This window comes from Anopheles merus, chromosome 2R, assembly GCF_017562075.2.
Source record: "Anopheles merus strain MAF chromosome 2R, AmerM5.1, whole genome shotgun sequence".
NCBI lineage: Eukaryota > Metazoa > Arthropoda > Insecta > Diptera > Culicidae > Anopheles > Anopheles merus.
Window position 1 is genome coordinate 41,551,518 of NC_054082.1, and position 14,249 is coordinate 41,565,766.

At 43.1% G+C, this 14,249-nt stretch overlaps 2 protein-coding genes across 7 annotated transcripts; both read left to right on the forward strand.

The window, feature by feature from the left end:
• Positions 1–470: 470 nt before the first annotated feature.
• Positions 471–2,719, forward strand: LOC121590375. The gene is made up of 2 exons (XM_041909997.1): positions 471–727; positions 814–2,719. Exon 2 carries the CDS (start codon positions 1,111–1,113, stop codon positions 2,422–2,424), a length of 1,314 nt encoding a protein of 437 aa, XP_041765931.1. The 5' UTR covers positions 471–727; positions 814–1,110; the 3' UTR covers positions 2,425–2,719.
• A 377-nt stretch (positions 2,720–3,096) lies between these two features.
• On the forward strand, positions 3,097–13,949 carry LOC121587828 (V-type proton ATPase 116 kDa subunit a1). Of its 6 annotated transcripts, XM_041905025.1 has the most exons (10): positions 3,135–3,270; positions 4,171–4,350; positions 4,440–4,745; positions 8,777–8,871; positions 9,300–9,341; positions 10,942–11,068; positions 11,140–12,519; positions 12,602–12,851; positions 12,939–13,110; positions 13,206–13,949. In XM_041905025.1, the coding sequence occupies exons 2-10, from the start codon at positions 4,234–4,236 to the stop codon at positions 13,306–13,308; spliced, it is 2,592 nt and encodes an 863-aa protein (XP_041760959.1). In that variant the 5' UTR covers positions 3,135–3,270; positions 4,171–4,233; the 3' UTR covers positions 13,309–13,949. The 6 variants fall into 6 exon arrangements, with proteins under 6 accessions (XP_041760956.1, XP_041760959.1, XP_041760955.1 ...); XM_041905022.1 differs by lacking the exons at positions 8,777–8,871; positions 9,300–9,341 and adding an exon at positions 6,627–6,778 and having other exon boundaries at positions 3,097–3,180; XM_041905021.1 differs by lacking the exons at positions 8,777–8,871; positions 9,300–9,341 and adding an exon at positions 6,627–6,778.
• Positions 13,950–14,249: the final 300 nt, after the last annotated feature.

Consider the following 14,249-nt stretch of genomic DNA (forward strand, 5'->3'; position numbering starts at 1 on the left):
ATGTTGTTAACGTTAAACTTATTGTTAATTATAAAAATTCAATGCAAGGAAAAACCAAACCAAGAACAAAAAATGAAAAACAAATTGATGAATATAATAAGCAATGGTGGCGAGTCGTTTCAATGCCAATCATGGCACAATCAAACAACATCCGAAAATTGGCGCGGCAGCACGTGCGGGTTTGCTGTGTTTGAATTTTAAGCGTTTTTCGTCCTTTCCTAAAGCGTTTGCTCCTGAGCGTATGCAACCCGCAATCCGTTACGCTACCATACGCTACCATTACCATCTTTCGCTCTTTCTCGCTTTCGCTCGTTTTGTTGGCGCAAGAGAGAAAGAGTGAAAGAGAGATATTTTAGAGCGAGAGAAAGAGAGAAAGAAAGCGAGAAAAAAGAAGAGTAGCACAAGGCACAGTTGAGTGTAAAGGACTAAAAAAGGACAAACTTTGCAAACACCTTCAACGTCAAAACACGAGAAAAAAAAACACACGCAAACACACGCACACATGCACACAATAAACCTCCATCAAAACAATCTAAAATTTTGTTGCCATTTATTGCGTCCGGCGTATTTTTACTACAATTTCTAAACAGGGCCCTTGCTGACACGCATAATTTGTTCGATTTTTCAAGAAATGCAAGTAATCTTTGATCGAAACGTGTTTCTCACTAGCCCGTACGAAACGAAGACGAAATTCTCGTCCGCGGTATTGATTTTTCTGCAGGTGCTGGTAAGTGCTTCGTTAGATGTGAAACCAATCCCCTTGATGTGGATATCCGGTGCTAATTATATATGTTAACTGTTATCCCGATTCAGTGATTACGAAAAAGCTGTACTGGAAGACGTCCGCATTATTGAACACAATCGTCTGGCGGAGGCGCTTTCCTTTGCCTAAATCCCTATTGCTGTGCTGAAACAAAAAGAATAAGAAGAGCGGAAGAGGCGGCTTCTCCTCTGTAAACAAAAGGACCTTGCCGTGCGAGAGAAGAAAGCACTAGTACAAATGCAAGGTGGGCAAGTAATGCAGGCGGTCTTAAACAACACTTAGGGTCAGTCTCCGTCCAAACAGCAACATGATCCGTTCAGCGCTATGCCCATAAACTTTGCCCAAGCATGTCAGCCACCTCCAACAAAGGATTGTATCGCAGGAAGCAAGCGGCCGACGAGCGCAGCATATCGTTTGACCAAACCGTGATAAGCGATTACGATGAGGAAGAATCGGACACGCTGACGGAGCTCTCCCGGGAGTCGCTTACCAGCAGCCAGGGACGCAGCAGCATTGGTTCCATTCCGTGGGCTGAGGATGCAATCAAGCAAAACCAAACCGAATGGGAACGGATCGACCGGATGTTCTACGGCGAGGAAGACCTTCCGTCCGATGCGAAGCTGCGGGAAGAAATCATCGAATGGACATCGGTGTTTCCGTTCCTGCGCGTGACAGGCAAACCGATTACGATCGTCGAATCAGTGCACGCCAAAGGCCACGATCCCTTTCACGAGGAAATTTTCCTGGTGGATCCACCCCTGCCCAGCCGTACGCGTTCGTCTCGCTCCGGTCATGAGCGGGGACCGAGCAAACAGACGGCACGGGAAGTGGAATGTATGCTGGCGTCCTGCGATCTGGGCAAATGTTTGTGCATTAGCTCCGGGCAGGCATTGCGGTCAGGCAATCAGCCCCAGGCAGTCCAGATGAAAGCTGGGCGTCGATCCGGGACAGACCTCGGGGCACCCGAGGCCATCGAAAGGGCAGAGAAACCGTTCATCAAAGTGAAACCGCTCAACAGTCTGATGGTACCGCAGGGGCCGGTCGTTTCCGTTGGCTCGTACGGGTTGTTAATAACGAACCACCATTGCGTCGGTTCGGGTAGCTACCAGGCCCTGTCGGGCGGTAGCAGAAATTGCAGCGCACAATCAGTGACTCATCTTAGCCACAATACCGACGGAAACAGCTACGGTGGCCGCAGCAGAAATGGAAATCTGCAACGTAAACTGGCACCGCTACCGCATCGGCCGCCTCAACAGCAGTCACACTTGCATCAGAACAAATCATCAAAATCGATCGAGTCAACCATCCTGTCGGCTTCGGCATCGGCCACGCAAAATCGCATCCCACCGCTAGCTAAGAACTACAAGTTCCTGGTGCAAAACAGCTACGTCGCACCAACTCTGTTGGCAGAAATTGAACAGCGGCACCACGGCAAACTGAATGTGGTCAAGTCGGCAACCACGAGATATATGGCATCATCACCAACCAAGCATCTCTTTGCCCTGCCGGCACTGACGGGAATCGACGGACTGGTGCGCCACAGCCCTGTCACCGGTGTCGCGGCGTTGCAGCGTAGTCCTGGCAAAAACCGCGTTTTTCGATCGGAGGTAATCGGTCGCTCCATATCGGCTGCCGTTACGCAGAAACAAAATCCTATTTAAGAAGAGGGCGACCAACGAAAGGCACACCAACGGCTAGATTGAGAATTCCGTCCAGACTTTACACGACTATATTATCTATGCGCTTTAATTTACAGAAAAATCAAGCTATGATCTCATAATCTTTTCACAGAACATGGTTGAAGAGGACTTTATGTTTTAATACATATTAGGGGCCTATTTTTGTAGCATGTGCTACAACAGAATAAGCATTAGTTATTAGTATTGTCTTTTTGCGTGGTTGGCAGGCATTACAATACAATTTTTCAACGAAATAAACACGCTTATAATTGTCCAATGGAAGTGAATTACGATTCTCTGAATTCATCTGAACATTTAACAATATCGCAACAATTGGAATACTTAAGCATGTTGATGAACTTGATAAAGTATCCAAATATAACTATTTACATTCCTGTTTCTTTGCATTTAATTTAATAAGGTTTTCAATAAATTCCTTCTTCTCTTTCAGAAATAAAATTCATCATTTTTTCAACTAGAATGCAAGATGTGAAAATTAATAAAAACAACAATAATAGTACCTTTCTAATCGCGCTCAAAACTAACGACAGTCAATGGCCATTTAAAAAATGTAATAAACGTTCCGCATTTGCTGCATGGGCGTTTTAGTACAACTTTAGCACATCGGCTGTCAACGAGCTAAAATTAGCACACACACACACACACACACACACACACACACACACACACACACACACACACACGCCACAAGTCCACAATACCATCGCTGACCGTGCAGTAAGTTTTGTGCCGTGCTGCTGGCAAAATTACAAATTTTCGTTCGTTGCTGTGCTGTAATTGAAAAATAACATTTGGAAAAAGTTGCACGTACGTAACGCGTATATGGGACGCATGAAGAAAACCTTGTTCGCGTTTGCTGGTTTCGGATTTACTCGCATATGTCTAGCTCCTCGCTTGGGGCGCGGTGGACAACTTGTTTTTTTTATGTTGCTCCACAAGTTCGCCTGATGACTAATTAGTGTTGGCGCTATCGGTCGTTCTGCTAACGCTGGGCTTGTATTTCGCGAAAAGAAAACAGTGTATATTTGTTCGTGGGTGACGCAGCCGAAAGGGCTATTAGGAGTTTTATTCTTATTGTTGTGAATTGACCACTTGCACCACGCCTGATTGGCAATCAACTCAAAAAATCGTATAGCGTTTGCGCACGTATGTGTACGGGAGAAAGTGGTGGTGAAGGTTGTCACGCATAACACCGTACAATCGTCAATCGATCGAAAACAGGGCTACCCGTGTACGCTCGATAGGCGATTACCAAACATCGTGCTAAGGATTATCCGCTTGCCTTGCCCTGCTCATGTGATGAGAGGAAATCCTGTTGCGAGGAATCCTATCACACAAGAGTAAAGGTATAAAATGGGATTTTCATGCCGATAAATCCACCAAACCTTAATGCTGGGGTGCTGTAGATAAACGCGGCGCGTCACTATGTGGATAGCACACAAGTTAAAAATTGATAAAGCGCATCTGGGGGCAGACAGGCGACAAGCAGGCCTTGTGTGCATAATCCACCGAGGGGTGGCGCGAACAAGATAGCAACAGCACAGGGAAAAGACGTCTTTGTATTTCGGTGGGACACTCACCCCCAAACTGCAGGCTCGGCAGGCGGTGCTGGTTTTTTTTAACATTAGTTTTAGACTCGTGCCCGGGCGTGTATCGATCGAAAACAGTGTAAAAATTTTACTAACATTGAGCCGTCCTCTTTTACAGCCCATCGATACTGCGCCAACATAGTTTGAATCCGAAACCGCTGCTAGTACGGAATCCGGCACCATGGGGTCTCTGTTCCGCAGTGAGGAGATGTCCCTCTGCCAGCTCTTCCTGCAGAGCGAGGCTGCGTACGCTTGTGTATCGGAGCTGGGAGAGCTCGGATTGGTTCAGTTCCGTGATGTAAGAATGGGCAGAGACAATCGACTACAGATGGTCCAGCTGATAATCCATTTTTTTAAATTACTACTCTCGTTTGGCGCCCATAATAGCTCAACCCCGACGTCAATGCGTTCCAGCGCAAGTTCGTCAACGAGGTGCGGCGGTGCGATGAGATGGAGCGCAAACTGCGCTACCTCGAGAAGGAAATAAAAAAAGACGGCATCCCGATGCTGGACACGGGCGAGAGCCCGGAAGCACCGCAGCCACGCGAGATGATCGACTTGGAGGCAACGTTCGAGAAGCTGGAGAACGAGCTGCGCGAGGTGAATCAAAACGCCGAGGCACTGAAGCGCAACTATCTCGAGCTGACGGAGCTGAAGCACATTCTGCGTAAGACTCAGGTCTTCTTTGACGAGGTAAGTGGCCCTCCCGGTGACGATTTTGTGTGAGCTGGCACCGTAGCCATACGGTACGGTGGTAGTGCTGCACGGCACTTTCTGTTATGGTACAAACATAACGAAGACGATTGGTAGATGTTGCACTAAACGTTTGTTTTGTTCATTTTACATTATTTCGTTACTATTCATAACACGCAACGAGCTGACTTCTATGATCGTAGATTTTTAAACTGTTACGTAAGCAAAATAGGCCGACTGTTAGGCACCTCTTATGTTTTATGTTAGAAGTCAATTCGCTATAAAACATTGAATGTCGTGAATGATGCTCATTACCCCATACACGATCTTGAGTTGAGAACAACATATCCCAATCGTTTCATACTCCTGTTTTATTTTTTGTTTTGTTATTTGCCATTACAACAAGCTAATTGCTCATTACCCATTCAACATATCGAACGTATGTTTCCATCCTAACTGTACCATATGGAGGAAAGATTATGTAATCAGATTAGTACTAGAAAACGAAGAAGAGTAAAAGAAACAAACACAAAAGTTACAACCATTATTTAAACGCAACGTCTTTAAAAGTAGCAATAGACTAAATGGGACTATGGGAACTTTTAAACAAAACCGTTTTGCAACCGATGTATTAACAACAAGTTACGAAATAAGATCTCTAAAACCTGGGAGTCAATTCTACGTCCTGAAACTATGTGTTCAAGTATGTCAGGGATAAATTTTTCACACATTAATATTGCAACGTTATTTGCATGCTTTCTTTAATTTATATCTTATCTACCATAGCTGCAGGCCGTGAATACTTATGTTTATTTATTCTAGCTCTAAATTTATCAAACTGTTTAACGATTGAATAATTCACATTCTTTCAAATGCAACAGCCGCACGGTCAATATTTGCTTAACCTTTATTAGCTCAGTTAAAGTTATATACATACTATACTAACATATATTGAATGCAGATGCTACTGTGCCTGTTTTTTCGTGAAAATCGAACCGTTGTATCGGATCTGTACATCTTGTATAACACTGGAACCGTATAAAAACCAATTATATTCATCCACAACAACACAACTGAATGCTACTGGTGACTGGTGCTTCTCACGTACATTCTGTACCACTTCGAATGCTTACTCGTGTACTGGAGGTGTTTTTCTATTCAGAATTAGAAAAATGTCTCGATCTGCTAAAGAAGCTAAGTAACAATGTGAATGCTTAAAGATCAGACTACATCGTCTTTACGCTGTTAGGAATCATTGATGGAAAATCATCGTGCATTGGTCAAGTTCATATTATAAACCTCCGTACCTTTGTAATGTAAGCGTACCCTTATTCTCGTTGTACAGAGTGCAATTATGCAATGTGGTGATTGGTTATCGTACTAACATCGCACTGAATTTTCTAATACTAAACAAACAACTATACACTGACGGTAAATGGTCATTGATGGATGCATGTATGTACTAACATTTCACCGAACAATAATGATTCTGGACTGGCTTTCCCGGTTTTAAGCTTCTGTCGGAAATGGTGGCTTTTTTACAGTCCATACAGTCTATGTACAAACATGTTCTGCCGGTTTTGGGTAGAACGATCTGATTGTAACGCTTATCTAATGAATTTATACACATTTTTGTTCCTTCCTCCTGGTCCTTTTCCCTTTTTGTTTTTCTTTATTTTGCCATGTTGCTGGTTTCGGTACGTATTGTGTTTCGGTTGTTGTTGTGGTTGCCAAAAAAATAAAAAATAAAAAAAATAAAAAACTGAAACTAAATTACATGAAAAAATGTTAAAAACCAATGTTGCCATGAAAACGCAATAATGATAATTAAAAATACAACGCGAATTGCACTATTGAAACGATCGAAAAACGAAAAAACAGGCCGTTTATACCGGAAATGTACCTAATAAGACAAGAAACCGCTATCAACAGATGGCGGATTCTCACAGGGAAGAGGAACAGGTTAACCTTCTTGGTGAGGAGGGCATTCGAGCTGGTGGTGCCGGGGCACAGGGACAAAATCTAAAACTAGGGTAAATATACACAATTTTTGTTACATTTATACCGTACGTACTCCCTTTCCAATCACCGACCCATCTTCTATCGACCGCCACTCACTCAGCCTGTCTTTCGCCCGATCTCTCTCTCTCTCTCTCTCTCTCTCTCTCTCCCTCTTTCTCTCTCTCTCTCGTTCTCTCTTTTTCTCGCTCTTTCTTTTATTCTCCCAAACTAAGGATGTATTTTCCACCTATCAATACATAAATCCCATTTTATCTGCCCGATTTCCCTTTCGGTATGCTAATGCATTTATTGTAAAATGTGCTAGTTAAATATTTTCTTCTTCTTCGCTCAGTGTTATTCCCTTTTCGTCTTCTATCGTGTATATGTCTTGTTTCCCTGTATCACTGAACTATGCTAACCGTGTGGAAGTTTTTGTTCCAAACAGCAGGGATGTAGTGTAATGTAACTGATTTATGTAATGCTAACAACTTGGATATGAAACAACCATAAACCGTCACTTCGGTGGAAAAGCTGAATGTGACTTGGTTACACTCCTCAACGACGTTACAAAAAGAAGCAAAACTACACTCTTTTTCGCATCTTAAATAATACTTCACCATCTCATCGTACTCGTATTTTCATCGTGTGTTGTTCTCTGGTTTGCTGGTAGCATATGGCCCTGTTTGCTGTTGCAATGAACTTCAATTATCCTTTTCTATCTTCTTTCCCTCATCGCATCATCTGTGACGTTGCCTTACGGTTTTTGGGGTGGGGGTTTATCACAACGTCTAATCATCCACCCGTCCGCCATCCCTTTTTCTGCCTGCCTGTGGTGGCTCCACGGAAACTGTGTGCAGAAACGTTACGAACGTTTTCCCGACTTCAACCCCAATTCCAGCCGTCAGATAAGGCAAGCCCTTTGTCAGTAACCAGAAATGTATATTCTTTTGTTGTAAAATTATGACTAAGACCTACATTTTAATTATTTAACCAATTCCAATGTGCATATAGTGAATGTCGCTGCATTCGACATTTCTTGTGGACATTCGAGGAATAATGTTTTTACAACGAAGCGCGTTATGTTTCTTTTATTTATTGTTAACTAGCTACCGTTCATGTATTTTTAGAGTTCGATAGCAAAAAATAATAGCGTTTCAATCAAATGGCAACCATCGGTTGAATACCCTTTAAAAATGCACATGTTTTTTGTAATTGATAGCACATTGTTTTATTTGTTCGTTTGCGTCCGGAAGCGGTAATAATAGTTTTGATACAATTTTAGAACGGTATTGCTTGCTGCGCTCTTTGTTGCTAACGCTTTGTTAAACTATGACATAGTTACAATCATGGTGCCCTGCTGCAGGTATTGTATTTAATGTAGTTTAGCACATTTCTTCTAGCTCCGGTAAGCTTTTGTTATGATATCGTATCGTATGAAACAAACGTACTTCTAACTTTTCGTAGAATTTGAACTAGGTGTGCTAACATCGTTAGTTTTAGTGTTAGTTGCAGCTTGTCTAAAAGCTCCAGTACTGGTAGTTGTAATTAAAACGTTTTATTTAAATAATGGTATGTATATTTTTCTTACTCTTTGACACGAGCGGGAAAATTAAATGCAAAAGCGTTCGTACAAAATTCGGCAGTCGCTAATTATATCCTCCTTCAGCAATCATGAACGCAAATACCGGTTCAATTTTGCATTGTCCTAGCTGTTGTTTAGCCTGTGAGGACGACAGCGAGACAAAAGTAATGTTTCCATAATGTTTGTGTTTGTGTTTGTGTGTGTGCGCGTTTCTGAACACACTTGTATGCATCATCTTCTTTTTTTGTGTATATGTTCAGTTTCCAATGCTATGTTTCGTTTATATTTTCAACATACCAACAATCACTCAAAACTATATACGCGATCATACAGTCGACTATATCAAAACAAGTCATAAAACCAGCAGAATATTATGCATTATTATACTCAAACAACAAACAAACAAATATCACTCACACCCGTACCTATTTGTTAAATGTGTGTACAGCAAGAGGGTGGCATGCATACCACCGAATCGATGACCCGGGCGTTGATCACGGACGAATCACGCACTGGCAAGGCAATGGGTCCTGTTCAGCTAGGGTAGGTTTTGAATTGAATCTTGTCGTGAGAATTTTATTTTCCTTTTACTTTTCTTGATTTTAAGTCTTTAGTTTACTTGGTTCGTTGGTTAAGTTTTGTATGCTTTTATGATCTATTTAACCGTTTTAACCAGATTGTTGCTCTTTTCCTACTAAATACCATGCTTCCGATGGTTTAGCAATATAATAGTATATTCACAACTTCATTACCTAGTCTCACTTTTTTATCGTTTTCTTTTCTTTTCTTTTGTCGGTGGTATTGTTGTTTGTGCGTTGTCTTTTCTTTTGTCTTTTGTTTTAATTGAATTCCAATTAACACACAACACGTGTTTTCTTTTGTATGTTAAACCTTATTCTGCTAACAAATGTTTATCTTTCCATATTTACCCCACCCTAAATGATATTAACGTGACTAATTTTTAACTGCAGTTTTCTGGAAAAATCACAAGACACAGAAGAATACCTTCCATGGTCAGTAGTAGCGATATTTTTAGACGAACTTTTTATATGTTCATGTTATCAGAAGTATATAATTAGAATTATCCACTGCTTCATGCTTTCTGTGCGCACCGACCATCAATCCTCGCGTACTCTGCTGTGTTGCTGTCTTACATACTTACCGCAAGACATTATTGCCTTGTCCTTCTTAAGCATTATCATCAATTTCAACTGCGATGGAATTGCTCAGCACCACACCGTTATCAATTTTGTTGCTCTTTGGTTTCGCTCACTCGCTCTCTCTCTCTCTCTTTCTCTCTTGATATCTCTCTCTTTCTCTTTAAGTCTTTTTATCTGTGTCACTGTATAGTTTATGATACATATTTGTAATGCGATGCTTTATTCCTACAAACATTCTCGCTATTGAAGTATTGCCAACTAGTTACGCTGTTGCTTTTCGTTTTGCTATTTCCATAGGTAAATTATTTAGCTTAGTCCGAAGTAATTGTATTTATACCATTGATTTTTCATGCATTTCTGTTTAGTGGCATTTGTAAGAAAAAAGGTTCCTTTTTCGATGAGAGTGCATTTTTAAAGTATTGTTTAAGAACGACATTTACTGTCGAATTTCCTATCATGCTTGTGTTCGAATCCTCCGAATAGCGAAACGTTTTACCATATTAGCGTATAGGGCGGTAATTGAAAGAGAACATCATCAAAGGAAGATAAACTGAACACATCCTGTTGAGTCCGACGCTACTGTTACATTAATTGTGAACTAACTGCTTTAAAACAAATTCCATTGAACTAATATCGTACCCATGTGGGAATAACATAAAACGTCTCTGTTTTGAATGGTCATATACTCATGTTTAGTATTACATAAATCACTACACAAGAATGTTTCCAGAGGGAAAAATTGAAAATGTGACACACAGCATACTGCCGCCTGTACACTTGTTCTAAACAACACCTTAATAGATAGTTATTTATTTATGTCAAGTTCCTTGACATTTCCTACCGCCGTTGCGCCGAAATCAAACACACCATATTTGCAATCATTGTTTGAGGATGTTTATTATGTCTCGGTTCAATCATTCATTTTTTATTTTTAGAATTCATAATTCATAATTGTCGTTCAGTGCGTTTGAATGGCATTATTACTCGTTTATTATTGCCAATTTTATAGACGCTCTCTATGCAGCTGTATTAATCACCGCTAGCAGAACAGTTCGTTCTGATGCCGTTTGCTTAGCAATGCCGTTACATGCAGCAAATGATGATGTGGGCACATTTTCAATACATTTTTTGGATTGGTTTCCTCTGTTAAAAAAAAAACAAAAAAGAACAATTACCACACTGTCTAGCTGCTGCTAAACTCCATTTCGTATCTGGCTGTTTTTCTATCTCTCCCTCTACCCACTCTGTCTCTCTGTTATATCTCCTATTTCCTTGCATCCCATTTAAATATCCATTGAATCGTTCCTAATAAACAAAAAAATCCGTACCTGAACTGTTAATAATATTCGTTTGTGTGTATTTTTTCCTGTCTGTCGATGCGTTCGAACAATGAACGTGTGTGTGTTGTTTTCGCGCACATATATAAAAAAACCCTACCACCAAAACACAACAGCTTTGTTGCTGGTGTGATCCTGCGTGAACGTTTGCCGGCGTTCGAGCGTATGCTGTGGCGTGCCTGCCGTGGCAATGTGTTCCTTCGTCAAGCGATGATCGAGGATCCGCTGGAGGACCCATCGAACGTGAGTAAAGGGTGTCGTCCGGGCGCAAGAAGGGCGCACATGCTAATGGTAATTGCCGTTGTATTCTGCAGGGCGACAAGGTGTACAAGTCGGTGTTCATCATCTTCTTCCAAGGCGACCAGCTGAAGACGCGCGTGAAGAAGATCTGCGAAGGGTTCCGGGCGACGCTCTACCCCTGCCCGGAGGCCCCGACCGATCGGCGCGAGATGGCGATGGGCGTGATGACGCGCATCGAGGATCTGCACACGGTGCTCGGCCAGACGCAGGACCATCGGCACCGGGTGCTGGTGGCGGCCGCCAAGAACTTGAAGAATTGGTTCGTGAAGGTGCGCAAGATCAAAGCGATCTACCACACGCTGAACCTGTTCAATCTGGACGTGACGCAGAAGTGTTTGATCGCGGAGTGCTGGGTGCCGCTGCTGGACTTTGAGACGATTCAGATCGCGCTGCGCCGCGGAACGGAGCGGTCCGGATCGTCCGTACCACCGATCCTGAACCGGATGGAAACGTTCGAGGATCCGCCGACCTACAACCGAACGAACAAATTTACGCACGCGTTCCAGGCGCTGATCAATGCGTACGGTGTCGCGAGCTATCGCGAAATGAACCCAGCCCCGTACACGATCATTACTTTCCCGTTCCTGTTCGCGGTCATGTTCGGCGATCTTGGGCACGGTACGATCATGGCCCTGTTCGGGCTGTGGATGGTGCTGAAGGAGAAGCCGCTGGCGGCGAAGAAATCGGACAACGAAATCTGGAACATCTTCTTCGGTGGCCGGTACATTATCTTCCTGATGGGCGTGTTTTCGATGTACACGGGCTTCGTGTACAATGACATCTTCTCGAAATCGCTGAACGTGTTCGGATCGGCCTGGAGCACCAACTACAACACCTCGACCGTGATGTCCAACAAGGCACTGCAGCTGGATCCGAAGGGCATGGATTACGCCCAAACGCCGTACCCGTTCGGGCTCGATCCGGTCTGGCAGGTGGCACCGCTGAACAAGATCATCTTCCAGAACGCCTACAAGATGAAGATATCGATCATCTTCGGCGTAATCCACATGCTGTTCGGTGTGTTTGTTGGACTGTTCAACCATCGCTACTTCAAGAACAAGATGGCCATCTATTGCGAGTTCATCCCGCAGGTGATCTTTCTAGTGTTTCTGTTCTTCTACATGACGCTGCTGATGTTCATCAAGTGGGTAAAATACTCGGCAAGTGCCACGGTCGTTGCATACTCGGAGGGCTGTGCCCCCTCCATCCTGATCACCTTCATCAACATGGTACTGTTCAAGGCGCCGGATGAAAACACTGGCGACTGTTCGCCGTACATGTTCGCCGGACAGTCGGGCTTGCAAAAGTTCCTCGTCGTCGTGGCGCTTCTCTGCGTACCGTGGATGCTGCTCGCTAAGCCCATCCTGATCATGCGTGGACGCAAGGAAGCTGCCGTAAGTGTTTCCATCGAGACATTAGATGTTTTTTGCTTTTAAATTGGGAAGTTTTTTTTTATATAACGGTTTGTTTTTGCAGCACCAACCAATTGCTCCGTATAGCAATGAAAACGGTGATGCTGACGGTTTGAACCAGCACAACAATGGAGCGGGCACGCAAGCAGGACAGCAACCGGCACAGCAGCAGGGTGGTGGCCAGGGCCATGACAATGAAGAAATGTCCGAAATCTTCATCCACCAGGGTATTCATACGATTGAGTATGTGCTGGGTTCCGTGTCGCATACCGCTTCATACCTCCGCCTGTGGGCTTTGTCGTTGGCCCATGCCCGTAAGTAACTTGTTTTTGATTTTGTCGACTGCGAGACCTGAAGAATTAAAATTCTTTTTTGTTTCATACCGGAAATTCAATACACAGAGCTCGCTGAAGTGTTGTGGAACATGGTTCTGCAGAACGGACTGAAGCAGGATGGTTGGATCGGTGGCATTGCTTTGTGGGCAGTGTTCGCGTTCTGGGCCGTGCTGACCGTTGGAATCCTGGTACTGATGGAAGGCCTTTCTGCATTCCTTCACACGCTCCGTCTGCACTGGTAAGTGATTGCTCGGCACTGCTAGAAGCGAAATTGACTTGCCCTTTTCTAAACAAACCTTTTGCTCCGGCACACTTCTTGTACCTTATTTTTAGGGTGGAGTTCCAGAGTAAGTTCTACGCTGGTCTCGGTTACGCCTTCCAACCGTTCTCGTTTGAGGTCATCCTTGAGTCGAGCTCCAGCTCCTCGGAGGACTAAGATGGCGCACATTGTGTGTGCCACTAATAACCGGAACGCGATAACACTGAACAAATACGAAATGAATATATACTCCTACCAAAATTGCTCTTTCTAGTGGATTGGTGTAGGAAGCCAACCATTTCCCAGTCCTTCCATCCCATTCCCTCTTTCAAATGCCAATAATCGACCCGATAGCAAAACACAGGGCACATATGCATATGTATGCAGCGATTACCACTAACCGCAGCGCACACGCAGGCACACATACCTATATCTAACTCGAAATATAAATTATACGCAATCAACGTGGAGCATTTCCCTGCAAAATTAAACTATGACATTTTACGAATTTATCGTTGCTAAAGCGAACGTGTGTGAGCGTCGACTTGCTTGCGCTGTAGTTGTTGTTGTATTGTTGTAGCGCTGCTCTTTAGCAAAACACTTTGCAAAATATCTTACAAAAGTTGGACAGTCTCATCAAGACACCGACGAATCATTACACCCTTCCCTTACAAAGGTTGCATTCGGGATGCTCTTGGGCCACACAATACAGACAACAAGCCATCCCTTCGGTATGATGCCTTAAGGCTTACCGAATGCCAACTCTTATCAAATATTGGAATAAATGTTACTTCATGTTCATTAGTATCAGCAAATCATTTTAAGGATTATAATTATTCTTTTGCAAGTCCGAAAATTCTTCCAACCGTACTCTAAGAAGTATGAATCGTTTTGTTAATAATGTGACATACTCATACGAGTAACAGCAGGTCGTTGCTATATGCAAAGTCGTACAAAATTGGTTTCAGCATCACAGTTAATACCACTACACTGCTATAAAATGTAATCAAAATCTCAGGACAGTGCTGTACTGCAATCGTGCTACCACTTCCTCTTGTTTCATTCTGAGTGGAGTTACCTTTGTTCTCAGAGTTGAAGTGAAATTTCCTATTGTGTAT